This window comes from Onychostoma macrolepis, chromosome 07, assembly GCF_012432095.1.
Source record: "Onychostoma macrolepis isolate SWU-2019 chromosome 07, ASM1243209v1, whole genome shotgun sequence".
In the NCBI taxonomy this organism is placed as follows: domain Eukaryota; kingdom Metazoa; phylum Chordata; class Actinopteri; order Cypriniformes; family Cyprinidae; genus Onychostoma; species Onychostoma macrolepis.
The window spans coordinates 29,345,021-29,366,874 of record NC_081161.1 but is presented as its reverse complement, the minus strand read 5'-3'; the positions used below and the strand labels follow the sequence as shown (position 1 = coordinate 29,366,874).

Sequence of the window (21,854 nt, the reverse complement as noted above, 5' to 3'; positions counted from 1 at the left end):
AGGTCTCAAAATAGTTGGGACAGGGGCATGTTTACCATGGTGTAGCATCTCCTCTTCTTTTCAAAACAGTTTGAAGACGTCTGAGCATCGAGGTTATGAGTCTCTGGAGTTTTGGTGTTGGAATTTGGTCCCATTCTTGCCTGATATAGGTTTCCAGCTGCTGAAGAGTTTGTGGTCGTCTTTGAAGTATTTTCCGTTTAATTTATGTTTAATGATGCACCAAATGTTCTCTATAGGTGAAAGATCTGGATTGCAGGCAGGCCAATTCAGCACCCAGACTCTTCTACTACGAAGCCATGCTGTTGTAATAGCTGCAGTATGTGGTTTTCCATTGTCCTGCTGAAATACACAAGGGCTTCCCTGAAATAGACGTCGTCTGGAGGGGAGCATATGTTGCTCTAAAACCTTTATATACACCTTTCAGCATTCATAGTGCCTTCCAAAACATGCAAGCTGCCCATACCGTATGCACTTATGCACCCCCATACCATCAGAGATGCTGGCTTTTGAACTGAACGCTGATAACACGCTGGAAGATCTCCCACCTCTTTAGCCCGGAGGACACGGCGTCCGTTATTTCCATCAAGAATGTCAAATTTGGACTCGTCTGACCATAGAACACTTTTCCACTTTGAAGCACTCCATTTTAAATGAGCCTTGGCCCACAGGACACGACGGCATTTCTGGACCATGTTCACATATGGCTTCCTGTTTGCATGATAGATAGGGTGGCCATATGTGCCGTTCATACAGGACACGTCCTGGCCAGGATTTTAATATTGCCTAAAACATCCAAAGTAGTTTGACCAATAACATGCAGGTATTGTACATAATCGACCAATCGTGGCGCTGCGCGTATGAAGGTGAGATCTACGGAGAACGATCAAAGCGATGCAAATATGCGCACGTGTTAGTTCGTTCGTTTGACTTGAAGCGTCGCTGTGCACCGATCAAAAAAATACCAAGGTAGGCGCGAGAGCTATTCGAAAGCATAAGGAGTCGTGCCCTGCTCTCTATAGCGCTTTTAAAGTATTCCACAATGCACTCTTTCACAGATTGGAGAGCCTCTGCCCATTTTTACTTCTGAGAGACTCTGCCTCTCTAAGACATCCCTTTTATAGCTAATCATGTTACAGACCTGATGTCAATTAACTTAATTAGTTGCTAGATGTTCTCCCAGCTGAATCTTTTCAAAATTTCTTGCTTTTTCAGCCCTTTGTTGTCCCCGTGCCAACTTTTGAGACCTGTAGCAGGCATCAAATTTGAAATGAGCTCATTCAGTGGATAAAAGTATAAAATTTCTCAGTTTAAACATTTGTTATGTTCTCTATGTTCTATTGTGAATAAAATATTGGCTCATGTGATTTGAAAGTCTTTTAATTTTCATTTTATTCAAATAAATAAAATAAAAAACATCCCAACATTTCCGGAATCCGGGTTGTATTAAAAGGCTTTTTACTTGCTAAAAAAATATAAAATATAATTCAGACGATAGAAAGGTGTGTAGTAGATTGTGTATAACAGAGATTTCAGCAAAGTTTTGATCATGTAATTTAAAGGCCTTAGAAATGTGTGTATTACATATGATCAGTAGGCTTTGACTGTTAATTTCATAGCATCAACATAGAGACCAAAATTAATTCAGAAATTATGGACCTCTGAAAATAAAAACCTTTTAAAATCAGCATTTCCGCAACAGACATATCCAATTAAACATATTTCTGCTTGGAGTTAACTTGAACTTAATGTCTGTCCTGCTAGAGCAGGGCAAAAAGTGTTTGCAGACAAACACAGCCCACATCTCTTCACTTACTCTTTGTCAAATTTTCTAGCTCAAACTACTGCCAAAGTGTCCACGCTTGGCTGGTTCTTTGAAATCTGATTTCAGATATTCAGAAATAGTTAACACTGCAATGCAATTTCTAACCCCATCTTGATGGTCTTCTTTGCAGATTTTTCTATATTTAACATGACTGTGTTAAGTCATAAAAAGAGGAGTGTTAAGCACAAGCACAAGCACTCTCCCAAGAGCTTTCTGAGATCTGTGCTCACACTTGGAGATTTTATTTTCACTTTTAGCTTTTTACAGGGTGTGTAATTTAACACTCTTTCACTGTGAAACATGCACAAACACGCATGGGAAGATGCGATTTAACGAAATATTATTTGAATTTTTAAAAATTTGTATTGAAATTTATTTGTATATATGTGTGTGTTATCACAGCTGTTAAAAGACACATTAATAAGAAAGTAGTTAGTCAGTTCATCAGTGCATTAGACAGCAAAGTGCCATGAAGTAATTAATAATGACATCAAACCTGTAAAACCAGCAGGTGCCATAATGTGATCTCTTGCTTCCTGCAACACATATTAAAGCATTAAATGCATTATGACAGCATATTCAAATAAATAAATACATGCAGATTAATTTAAGCACAAAAAGATCATCAAAGTATTACTCCAAAATTAGGTGCATGCACAATGTGATCAATCAGAGGAAAATTTTGAACTGTTTTTCTTTATTTCTCCATCTCAACCTGTCTTCTCCCTCTCCACTTCTCTCTGTCAACACTCTCTAATCTAAGAGCTTTACTTCCCCTCTGTCACCTCTGTGTGACTAATCAAATCTGCAGAGGAGGTGTCTACACAACAGGAGTGAAATCAATAATCAGGCCCATGAGGTGGGAAGCCAGTGCACCATGTGTGCATGCGTGTGTTTTTGTGTGTGTATCTATATTAATGAAACTAATATATGAACCATATACAATGTAATTGTATTTGTATAATCTAACATAATTGTGTTTATTTGTAATTATTGGATATAGAGAATAAACACTGTACTGTATGTAAGAATATATATAAAACAAATATGTATATATATATATATATATATATATATATAAACATTTTATCCATCCTTTCAGAATGCTCTGCTCTCTCTTGGAGACCATTTTCAGTTTTACTGTGTTTTGTTCCTGAAAAGTCTAGCTTTTTTCCCTGATGTTTCTGTACATGCATGTTGACAGGAGTCCTCGGCACCGTATGACTGAAGTCTGTATGCCGACGTCTTAATGGGATCTCAAGCCCTCTTGAGGCCTGTGTGTCTCTCTCTTTTTTAATGAGATTTTACAGCCAGCCTGTGTCACCCTGCCATGCTGCACTAGGGGTCTGACGGGGAACAAAGGAGTCCTCATGGCTGTGAGTATGGGGCACACACCTCCCACTCCTCTCGTTCCCTCTGTTTCCTCTCTCTCTCCCTGTCTTTTTTCCTCTCACTTTCCCCCCTCACTCTGTTGGTTCCCATCTGGTGAAGGGGTATTGTGAGAGCTGAGTAAATAAAGCTCAGTCTGGCAGCATTGACACACACACACACACACACACACACACACACACACACACACACATTCATACCCACCACCACAAACAAAGAATGACTCCACTAATTGATTTCTAAATCTCTCCCTGTTTTTCATTTTTGTAATTCTGTCATTTATGCAAGAAAAAGTTCTCTTATTATATGTGAATATTTTCTCTCGTGGAAACACATGTAAAACATTTGATGAGCATCTGCAGTTTTACAGCGCTTTCAAAACATTAAGGAACTATACAACCATTTGCAAACATAAGGTGTACAGTATGAAAGATAACAGATATACACAACATAATGTCCATTTCCTATGCGCTGTTTCCACTGGATGTGTCCTGCCCCTCTGCGGGATGCACTTCTCATTGTGGACTGGCTTTTTAAAGGTCAGGCATCTCCCCTGAGTCTTTCAGTCACTCTTTCTCCTCCCTGTCACTCAGTCTGTCATTCAGATGATGGTAAGGAGCACCACTGCATATTATGTATGAATCCAAAATGTAGCTCATCAGTTAACAGAACATATTAGAGGAGTTACCCCAGGAGTTATTGGCTTATTTTTGATATGTAATTGAGCATGCTCATTTTATATATTTCATAAATTGATATTTCATATTTGTTATGTTTTTGGATTATTGTAAATTTGCATTTCTAATAGAACTAACTTAATTAAAAAAAACACTAATATTTAATAATATTGATACACTAAATGCAATCTGTAGCGAATGTTGAAATGAATATTTATTTTTAAGCTGTATATTATAGGCTAGTATTGTGATGCCAAAATTCACTTGTAGCATTTAAAGGGGTCATGACACAAGAAATCAAATTTGCCTTGATATTTTGGTATATAAGAGGTCTTTGTACCATTAAAACATCCTGAAATTTTCATAGCTTAAAACGTCCTACTCATTATAAACAAAGGATTTATTTAATCAAGCTCCAGAAATGGCTCTTTTGGATCTGAGGTGCACGATGACATCATGGGGGCACAAATATTTGCATAAAAAACTGCCTTCAGAGCAAGACATCATAGGCCCCGCCCACTGGCATCCAGTGGCTAACACTTGATTACGCAATGTTACACATTATAAGTAAACATCAAGGAACATATTAAAATAATTTAAAAATCCATGTCATGACCCCTTTAAAACAATTGTTTTATTTTCAATTGTTAATAATGACTGTTTAACGATTATCAGCCATATATGAAAATAATTATTGTTTTATCATTATTGGCCAGAAAACCCTAATTTTAAAATAATTTACCATCCCTAATTTCCTAATTATGTACTTTGCAGAATGCAGTGAATAGAAACAGCTAGAAGCTTGCTAGGAGCTACAAGAGTGTTAATGTTGATGCATTAAAATGATAAAAATCCTGTAATAGAAATGAACAGATGTGTCTGTTATATTCTGTCCCAGCAGAACATATAGCAAGAACATGTGTTATATTCTGCTGGGACAGAATATAACAGACACATTTGTTAATTTCTATTACAGGATTTTTATAATTTTAATGCATCGTTATGAATTCATATGAAGCTGTAGGCTTGCCCTTCCTGTATCACGAGCAAGACTTTCCCCACCCACAAGATTTCCTCTTTCAGCACCTGAACATGATGTGAATCTTGATTACAGGAAGTGAATATGGGATGTCATGCAGTACTGACGCAAAAACCCACCCAAGGCTATGCACAGAAACACCCACACAAACACTCCTGCAGTCAGGTGGTCTCTAAAGCTTGGAGCTGAGTGGGAAAGCCCAGATGCTCCCTCTGCTTTATATTACATATATGCTGAATCGAACGGTTTCACTTGTCTGTGTTGGGACTGAGGTAGTGGTAAACATCACCACATATCACTTGCCACTTTAATAAAGACTACATAAAAATTTCTTTCCATTTGCTTATATGCTCTGTTGGAATAGACGAGATTTTAATGACTATGTGGAATAATTGATGAGGATACTGAGAGCTGGGCCAGTGGGGGAAGGGTCTTATTCGGTTTTAATATGAGAGCTCATTCATTCACTGTTTTCCCCCCTCACACATGAGATGGATTACATAGACATCCACCCTCACCTCTCCCTCCTTCTCCCAACGGAGAACGAAACACTGGATACGCCAACCAGTCGCCTGCCCCCTGTCCATGAGGGGATCAGAAGATATTTATGGGTTGATGCAAGCCTTCAGGGCCCTCATGCAGGCCCCTGTCATCAAAGAGTGATTTCAGTCTCACTACACCACCCCTCCATGCCCCAAGAGACCACTGCAACACCTGCCCCCCACTAGTGGATGCACAAGCGCCTCCACCCACCAACAAAAATACATACACCAGCGAAACCACACAGGTTTATACTTACAATGATGCTTTAAAATAATGATCTAAACACCCTATTTTATAAGATTGCCATTATGCCAGTACAGTCTGTGTGCGCTCTTCATCTTTATTCTCAGTGTGACATTAGACAGATATAAATGAGAAGCTTGAATGAACACCAAGTGAGGTGGGTGTGGACTGCAATCTGTGCTGGACAACCGTGACGGTTACGCCTGACAGAACCGGAGTAAACACATGTAATAGGGTCACAAGTGATGGGCTCATTTTGGTTGTCCAATTAGCAAAAACAATAGCTCAACATGGAATCTGCAAACCAATAAGTTGTCAAAAAAACATCAAATTACTTTATTCTTTGATTTTCATCCATTCATAGAAAGCAGCTATATTTTTAACTTAGTAGTAGTGGTGGTAGTACGAGTTAAAATTTCATTATTATAGAAGTTAATGGTTATTATTTAAAAAGTTACTAAGTATTACAATTAAAACTGTTATATAACTAACTATTAAAACTGAGCTATTTCTCCAACTTTGTGGTTCTGTTCATGGTATCAGGGTGGTGAGTTTTAAATAAATATTTCTGTTAAAATAGTAACCTGTGCATCTTTCTTTGTGGCGTTTGGACATTACCTCACTTAGAGCAATTACACGTCCACACTCAATTGACAAGCTTTCAATTACGTTCATCCAAGTGTGAACGTGCTTCTTCAGTCAATCTGATATTGTAAATCAGCAGCTGAAAGAAAGGTTATCCAATTAGTAACTGACTTACACAATGTAACAGAGAGAAAGGGCAAAGCTGGACATCGTCCAGACTGTGACGGTTCCCTCCGGCGGGACAGGAGCTTGACTTTGAATGCCCTACTGAATGCACAGGGCAACTTGGCTGTGTTCCAGGTTGTGGAGGATGTTTGTGACATCCGAGCATATGAAACTCACAAGTCTGCAAATATTATTTTTTCCTCTGCTGTACATTGCAACATAGATAATGAATAGATAGATAGATAGATAGATAGATAGATAGATAGATAGATAGATAGATAGATAGATAGATAGATAGATGTCCTACACCAAGGCAAAAACACTGCCAAGGTCAAAACCTCTAAAGCTAGTGAGGCCGGTGTCTGCCAGTCCCTGGCAGGTGAGTGTCTCATTTGCACCTCTCTTACTGTGGTGTTCTGCAGGGATGTGCTTCTGTCTGAACCTGCAGCACCATTTGTGAGAAGACTGTTTTGTATCTATCTGAAAGAACAGGCACAGACGCAAACATACTTAACCTGTCCATGTCTATGCTGAAGAACAGGCATAACATTATTTTAGACCATTCTTTTGTCAGACTTAAATATCAAATGTTTATACTTTTTAATCAGGCACCATGAATGCTCTAAATTATAAAATTATAAAAAAAAAAAAAAATTCTAACTTAATACCATCATTTAAAAAAAAAAAAAAAATTGTTTTTGGTAATGATACACAAGACCAGGAAGGCAGGTTTGTATTAGGAGGGCAGTAGGTTTCCTGCATGAGAGATGCTGATGAGAGGAGTCTGAACACATCCTCTAAATAGCTTCTAAGTGCAGCCCCTCCTTCCTGCCTCCATTAGGAGGTTTGTGTGGTCAATAGGTTTTGTTGATCTCCCAGGACCCTCATATTGATTTTACTAGAGCAAGGAAAGGCAGATATGCTAGCTGGGTGATGGATAACCAATGCTGAAAACCTTTAGATATGATTTACATACATGCAGATATACAGTACAGCAGCTGGATGAAGTACTTTGTAATCAGAAACCAATATTGGTTACCATCTATCTACAATATTGGAAGCAAAATTGACACAATTTTAAGCAGGGAGTCTTTGGCCTGCAAAGCTTAATGAAATCACAGTAAAACAACACAGACAAGTACATTTTGTTATAATTTTATATAAAAAAGGCTATATAGAGCATTTCAGTTTCACATCGACATACCTCTCCATTTACAGTAACAAAGCAAAGGAAGCATATATTCACACTTCACTCTTAGGCAGGAAACAAGAATAAGGTACCTCAACATCATCAGGCAAATTACTGTCATTTTTGAAGATTTTTGAATACCTTTACACACAATCCTTGTGTCACTGAATATTGCAACAGTAGTGGGAAAATGCAAGGAGAAAAGAGGGAGGCAAGGGAGCGCTTCTCTAGCCACAGACAAAACACAGACCAGAAACAAAGGGGAAGGACAAAAAGAGAGGATTAACGTAAAGGATTCCCGACAACAACATACTCTCAAAAAGCAACCACTGGCAACCACACAGGACGACTACAGAGGTGCGGCCGCCTGCGGAGCTGAGGACCCCGGTAAGAGTTTCACACAGGAAGCAGCTGCAGGCGGCACTTAAGAATCATTCTCTTCTGGTGAGTGGGTCCAGCACACAAACTCTTCACTGTAAAAAGAGTTGCACTGGACTCTTGCTAAATCTAAATATATTTTCATATATTTATATATATATATATATATATATATATTTATTAACAGTAAGTAGTTGTTTAATCTTTTCTCTTTTTTTAATTGTCATCACAAAAACACTTGAACCAAAATGATTACAGTTAAATGTGCTAATGTGTTACATATTTTTGAATGAGTGACTGCTAAGTAACTGTTACCATAGATTTATTGCTTTGTACATTGAATATGGTTATTACCTGCTGCTAGGACTATACCAGCCCTTTTCACAGGTTCTCCCTTGTTATCTTAATGGAAACTTTTTGCCCCATCCCAGCTAAAATCCCACACTACAGGTTACCTTTGGTTAATTGTGCAAAGAAATGGACACAACAGTAACAGTTTAGTAAAGTAAATCAATACAGTCAAAGTAAAATAAAAAAATAAAATAAAAAACATTTGTAAAAATGAAAACAGTTTTGACCCATGCATAACTAACATTCACAGATGTCAAAATGGCATGGAGTTAAAACGATGGCATGGAAATTAAGGAGTCTATAGCCTTGACACCCTGTGCTTTTGCTTTTTGTAGCTCTTGCAATTCCAATTATCTAAAATCGAACCCCTTCCCAAGTTTCATCTATTACACCAAACACCAAATTAAACAGCACCATCCAAAAAATATATATATATATACGGATACGACTGAAACAGCCTGCTGAGTTTGAGAAACACTTTTGTTGCTTTTATTTCATCATCTAAAAAACTGTGCTTTTTCTCTGCAGTGTCAAAGACCAAAGTCCTCTTTAATCTCTCAAAACCGTGACTTCTACGATGGACGAGTAACACATCATGAGGTATAAACAAATTCACTTTGTTGTGCTGTTAAATGACATTGTACAGCTCTCTCAGTGCAATCAGAAAAAAGACAGTGGAAACCAGTTGCTTGGTTGGAATTCTCTACAGCAGTAATTCTCCATGAATGACTCCAGAGCCTCGGTTCTGGAAGCCGGTTGCCTGACTAACTCTACAGGCTTCTCTATGTAGCAAAGGCTCGGAATAATGGGGTGAAAAACTTGGTTTCACAATATTACACATGATTGCACTTGAAATAACGTTACTCTGTTTTAATACATACAACATTTACAGTCTGCCAATTTTGATATGTAATATCTCCTTTGTATAATTGACTCATTTAAATTCATATTTAAATGTAGGATTTGATCATTTAAATTTGTGCAAACATACAACAATTTTTAGGTTTTTTACATGTTAATTGATCATCTTTTTTCAGAACTCACAGACACTACAAAATCTACAGTGTGGGCATTTTTTTTTTTTATCCTGTGCTGTATGTAAAGTGGCTCCAAAATGTATCTGGATGCTTAAGTTGCACTTCAAAATGTAGAAATGTCATTGCATTAGATTAGATAACAAAAACGCTACTTTTTTAAAGCTAAACATTTTACAAAAACAAGTTTGTTATATTAGATTATATAACGATATATCATATTTATATTATTTTATATATTTTAATATATAGCTACATACATAGATTTTTTCATTTCAAAATGAGGACACTTCATACACCCACTAAAGAAAAGCACAGAAAGACAAATTGCAGATGTGTTGCAGATTGCACTTGCATTTTGTTATTTAATGCAATGGAATTTATACATTTTCAGTTGTGACTAGGGTCCGAGTGCATCCAAATACTTTTTTGTGCCACGTAATGTTTATGTATAGCTGTGTGCATCGTGTGTGTGTGTGTGTGTGTGATAGTGTGTATTTGCGAGGTCTAGGAGTAATCCCCACCCTGCCTGTATCCGTAACCCCCTTCCTCCACACCTTCCTGTACATACTCCTCTCGTTTATCCCATCCTTCTGCCCATCCGCCGTTCAACTGCGTAGTGGCACCATAGGTCTTGGCTGGACCTCCCAGGGCACCGTAGCTCTGGGTGATGTCCCCCGTTTCCTCAGCTAGCTCATCTTCATCAATGAAGCCACACTTTTCTTCACTGGTCTGTTCTGGATCTGCCCATGGCTGCTTCTCCCCCGAGGCGAAGATGCCATAGAAGATTACACCGCCATAATGCACCAGGGAAGCGATAAGAAACACATACTGCCACTCTTCTCGGCTCTGAAAGGAAGAAAGAGTTGTCAGGAATTCATTGACATAAAGAAACTCCTGGGAGCTTCAAGAATAACGCATGAAATAAACATAGGCTTAATGCTGATAAATCTGAGCACTTTTGGCAATGAATAACAAGTAGGCAGAGAGACCTGAAAATCTGTAACATGAAATCATTTAAAATCACAAAAAAAATATATATATATGTATATATATATATATATATTTCAGGTATAATAATACATCAGGTTTGGAACAACAAACAAACAAAATCAAGACAACAAATCTGCTGTGATTCTCAAATTACCTTCTAATCCACCACAGGGCAACTAAACATCATTCATTCAAGTTAAGATCCATCCAATCCAAATATATAGTACTGAACGTCTAGAATGCAAAAGAAAATCCTGAAAATCTAAGGTGTCTTACCTTGTGTTTGGTCATGGCTCCCACAATAAGAGGGCACACCATTCCTGACAGAGTTCCCACTCCATTAGAGATTCCCATGAGGATACTGGCATAGCGAGGAGCGATGTCTAAATGATTGACATTGAAACCTGATGGGCAATAAACGTATACATCACATTAACATCAGACAAAATTGAAATAACTGTAAAAGATTACACTTTTTTCTGTTTTTGGCACTGAATTAATTACAACAAACCATAAAAAAAAAAAAAGAAGCATTTTCATTAATTCTAATTAAATAAACATTAAAAAACTTTATATATATATATATATATATATATATATATTAAAAACAAAACTTATTTCTGCATTTTTTGTTTATGTTGAAGTGCTAAAATAACGATTCAATTAAAAATAAATTGAATAAACTAAAATTACAAACTAAAACTTAATAAAAACTACTACAAAAAAATGAAAAAGAAAACTAATGAAACCTAAACCAAAATGACTAAAACTTAAACTAAAATACAAATAAAATCTAGTTTAAACTATTAACAAAAACTAAAATAACACTGCAACAAACCACATTACAGAATGACATTTTCAAACTACTGCATTCCTCTTGTATAATCTGCACATTTCGGTTCTGCATCAAGAGTGCACGTTTTTCTGTATTTCTAACATGATGTTGGAGATTCAGACTAAAAATAGAAAGAGCAGCCATCTTGTAGAGCGGATGAGTCTCTAGCCCCTCCCTTACTGAGTGCTCTGTCTAGATGTGCTGCCTGTGAGGCTGCTCTCAAGGGACAGTGTGTATGAATTATTTAAAAAGTCCAGCGGAACGACTTATTCCTTCCAAGCTGCAGCGGAGGAAGACCGTTTTTGAGTGATAAAAGGAGAACATGCTATTTTGTCAGAAATAAGCCATTATTTGCAGTGTTGCCTGGCTATGGATGGTTGCTTTTTATTTTACTGCTTTTTCTTGTCATTGTTGTGTATGAAAGGTTTGCAAGGCAAAATGTTAAATCAGACATATTGTTTCCCCAAAGACTTGCCTGATATTGCAAATCCACTGAAGCCGACAGCCAACACAAGAAATGAAATGGCCACTCCTTTACTATGTGAGTAACCAACCACCAACAATAGAGTGGCCTCCATCCCAAAGCCTGTGAAAGATAAACACAAGTGGATAGTCAACAAACTAAGCTAAAATAGACAATAATATGATTATTACTACAACTATTAACATTTAGCATCTCATTCGTTCCTTTAAAAATCCTAGCTTACACGGATTTAACCAGAATTCAGTCATATAGGAGCTGTATCATTCCTTCTAGTTCTTGTCCATAGTGTTCTTGCGGTAGGTTGCACTCACCTCCACAGTTCATGATCTTCCGAACCGTCGTAGTAGACAGGATGTTTTTGCTACGGAGGAAATCGGCTAACTGTCCCCCAATGGGTACGATAATGGTCATCACCAGATGGGGCAGGGCTGACAGCATGCCAACCTGAATAAGACAGCAGCCGTCAGGCTCAGAAGGATCTTATTGAAAACACACTGCAGAATGAATGCATTAGCCATTGACCAATGTTAGTTGATATTGTGGAATTTTAGGATGTAGTTGAACCACAGAAAAGAGAAAAGGGTCCAATTTAATAAAATAAAATATTTGACTTAATTACAATAGATAAATCTGATAAATAAATGTCTTCCAAAAAATCAACCAAACTGACATGCAACATTCACCCTTAGTGTGTTAATACTGTAACTAGATGTAAAGACATGATTGAAGGTTTAACTGTAGGAGGTGAGAAAACAAGAGCAAAATGAGATGCGAGCACAGACTTAAATCACCAATAAGTGATTAATGAATTATTCATTATGAACTATTCACAATGAATAATTCATCAACCTATTTCAGACCTTAGGGAATGACAAAGGTCACCCATTTACAGATGCACTCTGGAATTATAGACAAAAATCATATGCGACTTAGACACCAAGGCTAGCCATTTTGACCCAAATTTTTAATAATTCTCCAGTTTGTATAAAACAAATACCAATTTAAATGCATGCAATATGAAAGGTAAACTGAAATTACCTTGCTAATCTCAAAGCCAAACACCTCCTCGAAGTATGCAGGCTGGCTGATGAGCAGCAAGTAGAAGGTCCAACTCCTGCAGAAGTTGGCCACAATGATTGCATAGACAGGCATGGATGTGAAAAACTGCCTCCAAGGTGTCTTGAATTTCTGTAAGAGAAAGGAGTATTGCAACACGTGGAGGGAATTACACGTGGGGAGTACGGATGTTCCCTGAGAGCACATGGCATTTACACCAAAGAAGACCAAGGACCAGAGAAATGCACACTGAGACAAAATGGCTAACTAATTTTGTCAAATTATAACATAAATATTTATATAAAACAAGACCTTTCTGATAGGCCTTTGCTGGTACTTTCAACTTACAGATTTCATTAGATGTCCTCATATAACACCATGGCAACAAAATGACCCTTTACTGACCCGTAGTGACACTACAAATATTGTCCTCTACCTCAAAATTATGCCAAATATTTAAAAAATAAGTATATGCATAAAAGTTTGATCACCAAAGAAATGTGCCTGTTATCTTTTCATTTTTCAAGGCATCCTGACAAAATTTGCTCTGTGCTTTGATTTACCCTCTATAAAATCACAAATTATTGAAATTAAGCTTTACACTTTTAAATTACAGCAATGATTTGTTCACAGTAACTGCAAATGGAGTGAGAGAATGAGGGCTTTGTCTCAGCTTTTAATCTTAAAGTTGATATGAAAGGAAAATTCACCCTATGTATTTTCTAAATGAATACAATATATCTTATTGTGAACAGTACTTCTGTGCATGTTTCATTTTTTAAATTTACTTTGTAATGTATAATCAAAATGCCGTAACTGGGCCTTCCGGTCAAAATGACAGACTTCTCTTTGGTGACACACGAAGGACTTCTCCAATCATTTAGTCCCCTTAAACTGCAAGCCTGTGTTTAGCTGCATCACTTTTGAAAGCAACCCACATTTCAAAATCCAATCAACAACAGATGCATAGAACCAAGTCCCAAGTCTTTTTTGATAATCTGTTACACTTAGACGTACGTCACAATACAGAACAAAATATCTGTTGCTACTTCTATTTCATCGTGACTTTAAGAAAGTTACAAAAATTCTCCCATCTTTTGTGTCAATTATTAGCCAAGAGAAATGCACTCTTTGTATAACGCACAATTTGCTCTGAACTCTTAAACTGTACAACCTTCCAAGCCACAACCATAGTATAAGTGAAGTAGATTTGTGTCAATAAGCAATAAATGGGCATTAGAATTATAGATAATTATAGAGTGGTCCTTAATTATAGGTTTGCATGAGAGGGGATATTATGCCATTAGTCAAAACATCTCTTAAAAGAGGACCTGAATCCAACAATCAAGCCTTTTTTTCTGTGCTATCCAACCCCATTATATTCTGAGATTACACATATCCAGCCAAAAGAGTGGAGCAAGATTATGTTTGCGGTCACTCACGTCAGAAGGACCTAGCAGCTTAGCGCTCTCGCCGATACTCTCCTCAATGTAGCAGCGTTCTTCAGCCGTGATGGTGGGATGTTCAGCTGGGCTCTCATATGACACTAAGATCCAGAATATATACCAGAACATCCCAAAACAGCCTAAAAGGAAACAAACAATTCTTAGACGTTGGGTCTTAAAACAAAACTTCACAAAAGAAGCAGACTGACTGAAAACTCTTCATATAACTAAATGGATTACAATTCATTGCTTTCCAGAGAGGACATGCCAATTCTTGGCACAGTGACAAACAGATTCAGTGTCAGCACAGAGGATAGACACATGGCAGCATCAGAGGAAAAATCAATACCCAGCATCGGTGTTAATCCATACTACACTCACTAAAATACACTCATCAAGACCGTTAAGCACACTCACGCAATGACGGTTTACACCATAACCATGGCTCACACGGTACACACAAAAAACTCTCTTACCATAGACATAGAAAACCGATGACCAGCCTGTGTACTGCACCAAGATCCCAGCCAAAGGCATGGCAATGACCGCTCCAGCATAGGAACCTACAGAAGAGGAGTTTAAATTGGGAATAGCTATAAAGGACATCTCTGAAATAAATTGTCTTTAAACAAAAAAAGAAGATTTCCGAATGCCTCAAAACCACTTGCAGAATATGCATTAAAACAACACAGGAAAATCCAGTTCATGCATAAATAATGTTTCCTAGAATTCTTGAGGATAAACAACAAATGTATCTTTAAATTTTAACATGCACACAATAATGAGGCACCAAGGTAGCAACAAAACATATAATGGCATTGGTTTTCTTTATTACTCACGAATCTACTATTTTGCTTTAACGAGAATAAAGATTACCACAGAAGGAGGTTGTGGCTAGACGGCTTCTTTCCAGTGGGGGAGCCCATTTACTCCAGATCCCATGACAGGCTGGGTAGGTCACACCCTAGAAAAACAATAATAATACACATCAGTTCTATATCACAAAGAAGTGTGACAATTTTTCAAATCACAATAAAATCTTAAGCAGTAGTTAAAGTTACATCTAATAAATGCAAATTAATATTTACAAAAATAATAGAATAATATAGATTGTTGGCGTGATGGAAGTAATCTAGTTGTCTATTTCACACACACACACATTATTAGCGCCTCTAAAGATCAATATAGCTGTGCTAAAGACAACGCCCGGGTTATTACTCTCACAGAAATATCCTCAGGCCACAAACGATTGTTACAGGGCTTTGGGCTTTTCCCAGGAATAATTCCTACAAATGTTTTTCTTCTTCTTCTTCTTTCTTTCTTTTAGAAATTATCTACCAAATGCAAGAGCCCAAATGTTAGATATGAACCTATAAAGAGTTATGATATTAGATCGTTATTAGCAAACAAGCATTTAAAATGAGAGAAAATCGTACTCTCCTACCTCGACAAGCCCTTGTAATATCCTGACGAATATGACGCAGCCATAGTGAACACGTGCAGCTGAGGGGATGAACATGTTCAATATGGATGTGAGGAGAATGGCTGCGCCAAAAACCCTGAATAACAGATGGAAACACGGCTGAATTATTGACCATTATGTTATAAAATTGGGGGAAACAAGTCATTTGTGTGAAAATGTAAGTTGTATGTAATTATTTCCCGAGTTTCAGCTACGTGTTATTTCAGTTGCCGCGCTAACATTTTAGTTAGACATGTTCTTTATCGCTGAGAGAAAACATTCCAAGAATTTCTTCACACACACACACACATGTTCGTTTATGTGAAAAGTGGGGACATCCCATAGGTGTAATGGTTTTTATACTGTACTTACTGTATGTGCTATTGCCCTACACCAACCCTACACCTAAACCTACTCCTTACAGGAGACTGTGCATATCAAAAAAACTCATTCTGAGTGATTTATAAACGTTTTGAAAAGTGGGGACATGGGTCAATGTCCTGAAAAGTCACCTTCATCTTGTAATACCTATGTCATACCTTTGTCATTATACAAATTTATGTCCTGACTTCTCACAAAAACGCGCACGCACGCACACACACACACACACACACACACACACACACACACTATTACAACCAATATATAACATACAATTCAAATATCTGCTTCCTGTTCTTAAGAAAAAACAGCAACAGGGTCGTTGCCTTTGGTGATGCCAGCACTGCCACAGAGGAAATATGGCCTTCCATTTATTTCCAATTTTCCTCCCGTGTTGTAGAGCAGGAGACCCCTCACCTCTCTCCCACCGGCACGCGCTAATCGGATTGAGGGAGTTCTCCAGCACGAGACTCGCTGATTCTATTAGATCTCAATCACGCCGACCAATAGCCCAAATATGAACTGTGAACTGTTGAATAATTTCTGCAACGACAATTAAGTCAAATATTTGACGTAGCTTATAGCCTACTGAGTTAACAGCACTATAGCCTAAAATTGCACAGCATTTTAGTTTGATAACGTTCATTTATTGTTGGCCAGCCGTCAAAAAAAGATTCTTTAGTGAGCACAAATTGTGTGAACATATTTCCAGCAACCGACATGGCAGTTTTATTTTTGATAAATTGTTGTGTGATAGATGAGGTACGGCCAAACCCTCTGGCAACATGTCCGGGGCTGGTTGCCATGCCCCCCTCATTGAGCAGATTAGACACGCTTCCCCCGGGATCTCATTAACAGGTGGAGAATGCCCCACAGACCCGCTCCCACAGTCTAATCCTACAACTCACACGACGGGTCAGCGTTCACTCTGCCACTCACACAACACTGGAAACACAAGCAGGCCGATGAACCATAGCAATGAACTCTCTCTCTCTCTCTGTTTCTGCCTGTCTGCAGTGCTGATTTATTTGTTTGATTTCCTTTCCCCCTTGAACGCTTCAATAAAAATAGTATTCTTAAGGTTTGTTTTATTAAGAATGATAAAACCACAACAGCGATGTCTCATATGCCGTCTTTGAAACTGATCATGGCTTCGTTTCTCAAAAGCATTGTAAGCTTAAGTAGCCTACATCGCAGACCAATTGAAACCGAATGGCGCTACGATCAATTTAGGCTTACGATGTTTTTGGGAGAAGAAGCCCATGGCCTTCAAATAACAACGTGAGAAGCAAGTTAGTAGGATGCTTTGGACGTTTCCCAAAATATCTCTTTTGTTCGTTTTTCTGACAAAATAAACTCAGTATAAACTGTAATAATGCATACAAAATTATGTAGCCAAGAGTCTTTGCAAACTAAATAAATAAGACTGGGTTGAACGTCTGCTAAATTAGCTCCTCCCATCACCCCCTTTTCTTCCAGTGGCAGGTACAGTTCTATTCGCCGATATGAATAATCATCACTTGTATAATACAGCATGGTTCGCCAAGTGTGTAGAGCTGTGTAGAGCTCAAACCAAATATTTGCAGCTTTGCAGCTCGAATTTGGAAGTGCTAATTCGGTCGTGACTATCATTGTAATCATGCGCTATATGATTTTTAATTATTTCAAATATTTATTATCGTCTTACATGGCCTCCTCCTTAAATCTCCTTGTACATTAAATAATACATTCAACATCTCAGAAAGAGAACACGAAGTTGAATTTTTGACGAACACTTGGAGATGCTGGTGAGTTTCTCCAGTAGGCTATGCCCATTTGAACTTGCCAGCCCCTGTAACAGTAAGCGATTCACCTGCAGGTTTGGAAATAATTTAGGACGTAAGCTGCAGATGTTTTATAGTCTATTTTATAAGACTCGGTTTGCAGCGTTTCTGACAAAAAATAGCAAAAAACAAAACAAAACAAAAAACATCAAAATCTGTCATCCGTAAGAAACTAAAATAACGCCTATACTAGCCTATAATTAATAACACAAAATATTATTATATAATATATATATATATATATTTTTTTTTTATTTAGGCCTACTTAATGTTCTTTCGTTAACATTAGGTAGGCCTATATTATCTATAAGGTACTATTTTTTATTCCTATTATATTTGGAAATTCTATAAACCAAATAGGATTTAAAGGAGATTATTTATTGTTGCATTATGAGCTAACAACAACAACAATAATAATCATCATAATCTGAATAAATAAATAAACTATTAAATTCAGGGCTTTACCTGTTTGCCGCCAATCTAGATGAAATGTATCCTCCGGGAATTTGCGTCACAATATAACCCCAGAAAAATGAGCCATGAATCATTCCAACTGTTTCCGGGTCCCAGTTGAATTTTGCCTTCTAATGGAGAAAAACAGAAAATATCAGGTTGCTAATCCTATCTGTAAAAGGCTAGGGACAATTGAAAATGTGAATGCACACGTTTCCATAGACCTCTATTAAGGTTAAAATATAATATTGGCTATAATAATATAAATTCGATATTTAAGGGCAAAAATGTTAACTTTTATTTTTCAGAACAATAGCAAACAAAATATATATTGATTATTGTGCAGGAAAAAAAATGAAATGACAAGCGCGCAGGATTACTTTCCAGCTGAAGAGTTAATCAATTTGAGGCCGATGACATTCAAGTAACCAAGGTCAATTTTTTTTTGCATGAGTGGCCTACTTGTTTTCAATATTTTCCAAGCTACAGTGGGATCCACTAAGCTTCTCTCAAACAAACACAAGTCAGTGTGCTTTTAAATTCTCTCCTTTTCATTTTCCATGAATTGTGCAGTTTCCAGACGAAGTGTAGCCAGTGTGCATGTGTGTGCACGCTCGTGAGGGGTGTGTCACGAAGCTGACGCGAACGCATAAAATCCAAGCGCTCCTCGCGCACAAACCTCTTTGATGATGATCTTCCCGTTCAGGTGAATGGTGCTGTTGTTCACCATGCCCACTATGGCCACGCCTAAGTTGCACCGAATACCGAAGGAGATGCAGAACCCGAGGCCGCTCATTATGGCGATGATGTAGCGGCGCGGAAGTCCAAAGCACGTGCAGTCGCACAAAGGTGGCTTTTTCTCCTTGGGCTGAGCAGGCCGTCCATCCTCGGTCAGTTCGATGTTCTCGCCAGGTTTTTGTCGCCTTTCTAACACTCTGCATCAGTCAGAAGAGAACCGTCAGACTTCTTGTAAAACACTAACAGCATAACGACTACAGTACAGTCCACCTTTATTACTTAAGACAATAATATTTAGTTAGGAACAAACGAATCAAGATTTTATTTTAACAAATAATTCAATTTGCATTCCCCACCAGTAGCTTGCTCTAAGTTGCACGGACAGATTTAGACAATGGTCATTAAAATGGCCTACAGAATTTTTTATTTATTTTTATTTTTTCAACGCAAGGATTTTTATGTAAAGTCCACATAGGCTTCGTGTGCTGCTGTAAAGCGCACTGTACCGCATTGCAGCATTCCCTTCACCTTCACCTTATTTACATTCACACAGGCTTAAGGTCCACTGATATTCACGAACTTTACTGACATTTTAATATTATTATTCCAAAGCCATAAGGAGAGTTATTTGCGTACAGTTATTTATAATCAAAATACATATTGTGTTGAGACTAATAGCTTAATGTGCATCAAAATGTAGCTTATATATTTTTATTACAAAAATAACAAATTTCATTTCAGGCAAGTGCGACGGGAGTAAAATACATTTTATTTTGTGATCTTTTGTATATGTAAAATGCATAAAACGCACATTAAGTGCACTATAATTGTCAATTCAGTTTTTTTAAATCTAAGAAAACAAATAAGAGACAATGTCCCAATATTTTGGAAAAGACTTCAAAATGACTATAAGCAAACGAAAAAAATGAAAAGATGAGGAGACACATTTATTAAAAGTAGTACTCGGGGAAAAGGGTATTTCAATTTCGAAAGAACAATTCGTTCAGATGGTCGAGACGGTGGATTATTATTATTATTTTTTTTTTTACTCATCTAATAAATTTCAAAGATTTTTTACGAGACACAAAAAATGACTCGATATAAATGAGCATCAAATCAACGAAATAATTATGTATAACCCGATTTTATTTTATTTTTTTCATGTGATTTAAATCGTGATCTTTTTTGCAGGTATATGGGAATACGCGAATGGTCTCTAAAAAAGAAGCTGCACTCAAGGGAATCCTCTAATTGCACGATTACTATTCAGTCGTAAATGCATTTTAGTCGCCGGATTACAATGGCAACCTTCAAAGATAGGAAAACTCGCGTGCTTCATCCCCTCCTCCCAAGATTATGCAGAATTACATAATTTTCTTCACGTCTCCATGAGGCGTGACGCCAAAACCGACTGGGGAAACTCGTTACTGGATAGACTAAACTCGCTGCAAATGTGTGATTTTTCTGTTCTGATATAGCAATAGTGTATGTATCCATTTAGCCACAGCACACGCACAAATGTATTATTTAAAATGAATGATTCAATTTTATAATGTTAAAATATCTTACTTGTACAAGTGTCCCAGTGTCTTCCCCGCTAGTTGTTTCAGCCCCTCTTTGCTGGGCTTAAAACCAGGCTCTTTCGGAGTCTCCATGTCCAAATGTGATAATCCCTCGTTTTTTCCCGGTAATGTTAAAGTACCATGTCACAGTGTGAGGTGACAGAGCATACCGGACCGATACCCAGCGGATCAAGGATTCAGTAAAACAGATGAGGAAAATTCACGACGGTGTTCACAGAGCGAAGGGGGGAAAAAAAAATCCGCCTACACAAGAGAGGTCTGAGAAGTGGTCTGGCTCTGTCTACTCATAATTATAAACTCATAAACTGCCCCGCGCGCGATAAGAGCACGCGATGCCATCTCAGATTTGAGTCAACCGATTAATGTTCGCTTCAAATCGACGGAGTAAAAAAAAAACGGATTTAAAAAACGACGTATGGTTAATTAAGAAGGGGAAAAAAAACATGAAAAGCACTGTCACTTCTTCGATGCGGAGTGCCAGTGAAGTAGCTTTAGGAGGAATGTGAGTGGCGTTCAGCACCAAGGTCAGCGACAGTCTCGCCGCGACTCCTTCGCCAACTAGCGCTGGATCACTCCCGCCAGAGTGCCACTGCTTTGGGAGGGGTTAGAGAGGGCGGACAATCTTCACATTCCATTCATATTTTCTCTGATTTTGTCTTCAAATGATCTGAATTATGCTCCACGTGCGACAAATGATGTTTTTCTGTGCGTATATGAAGGGCACGTGACCTGACATGTTCAAGTTTCTACATTTGTGCTTTTATGCCTATTGCTTGATTTCCATCAAAGGCCGTGCTAGCCTCCTGGGGGCGGTGCTATGGAAACCGAACGAGGGGTGTTTCCCCCTCCAAGTGCGTTTGCTGGTGTGAAGGAAAGCGTATTAATAATTCATACATACCTCGCAGTCCCCCTCCCTCTTCTCTGTCCTTCATAGCAAAAAATAAATAAATAAAAACTGCTGTTGTATCATCTGCAGGAAACACGTATGTCGAATTCGAAGCCAGTACAGTCCAGATGCAAGCTAATTTTTATTCAAGTCAGTTTTTAGGTTGAGGATAATAAAGGGGGTAAGCTGTAGGCGATAATTTTTACACTATCGTATTTATTATTTTAACATTCTGTTAATTCACAGACCTCTTTGTAGGAGAGTAACTCTGCGTTCTTGAAGGCTGCACACAACAGGTAG

The 21,854-nt window shown here is 37.8% G+C and overlaps 1 protein-coding gene and 1 long non-coding RNA gene across 2 annotated transcripts; one reads left to right on the top strand and one right to left on the bottom strand.

Moving 5' to 3' along the window:
- Positions 1 to 1,275: 1,275 nt before the first annotated feature.
- Positions 1,276 to 6,296, top strand: LOC131543417 (uncharacterized). The gene is made up of 2 exons (XR_009271907.1): positions 1,276 to 2,681; positions 3,027 to 6,296. It is a non-coding gene; the product is annotated as an uncharacterized LOC131543417 (long non-coding RNA).
- A 1,032-nt stretch (positions 6,297 to 7,328) lies between these two features.
- On the bottom strand, positions 7,329 to 21,295 carry slc17a6b (solute carrier family 17 member 6b). The gene is made up of 12 exons (XM_058780355.1): positions 20,655 to 21,295; positions 19,027 to 19,282; positions 18,360 to 18,478; positions 15,673 to 15,787; positions 15,105 to 15,192; positions 14,705 to 14,791; positions 14,226 to 14,368; positions 12,766 to 12,915; positions 12,039 to 12,171; positions 11,719 to 11,829; positions 10,685 to 10,812; positions 7,329 to 10,264 (listed from the first exon to the last, which is right to left on the bottom strand). Exons 1-12 carry the CDS (start codon positions 20,738 to 20,740, stop codon positions 9,923 to 9,925), a joined length of 1,758 nt encoding a protein of 585 aa, XP_058636338.1. The 5' UTR covers positions 20,741 to 21,295; the 3' UTR covers positions 7,329 to 9,922.
- Positions 21,296 to 21,854: the final 559 nt, after the last annotated feature.

Excerpts from the sequence above, each read along its gene's own strand:
- slc17a6b (XM_058780355.1), bottom strand. The coding sequence starts at position 20,740 with ATGGAGACTCCGAAAGAGCCTGGTTTTAAGCCCAGCAAAGAGGGGCTG. Across the intron at positions 15,788-18,359 it reads TCTAGATTGGCGGCAAACAG|GGTTTTTGGCGCAGCCATTC; the intron begins GTAAAGCCCTGA and ends TCTGTTATTCAG. Across the intron at positions 11,830-12,038 it reads GAAGATCATGAACTGTGGAG|GCTTTGGGATGGAGGCCACT; the intron begins GTGAGTGCAACC and ends TATCTTTCACAG.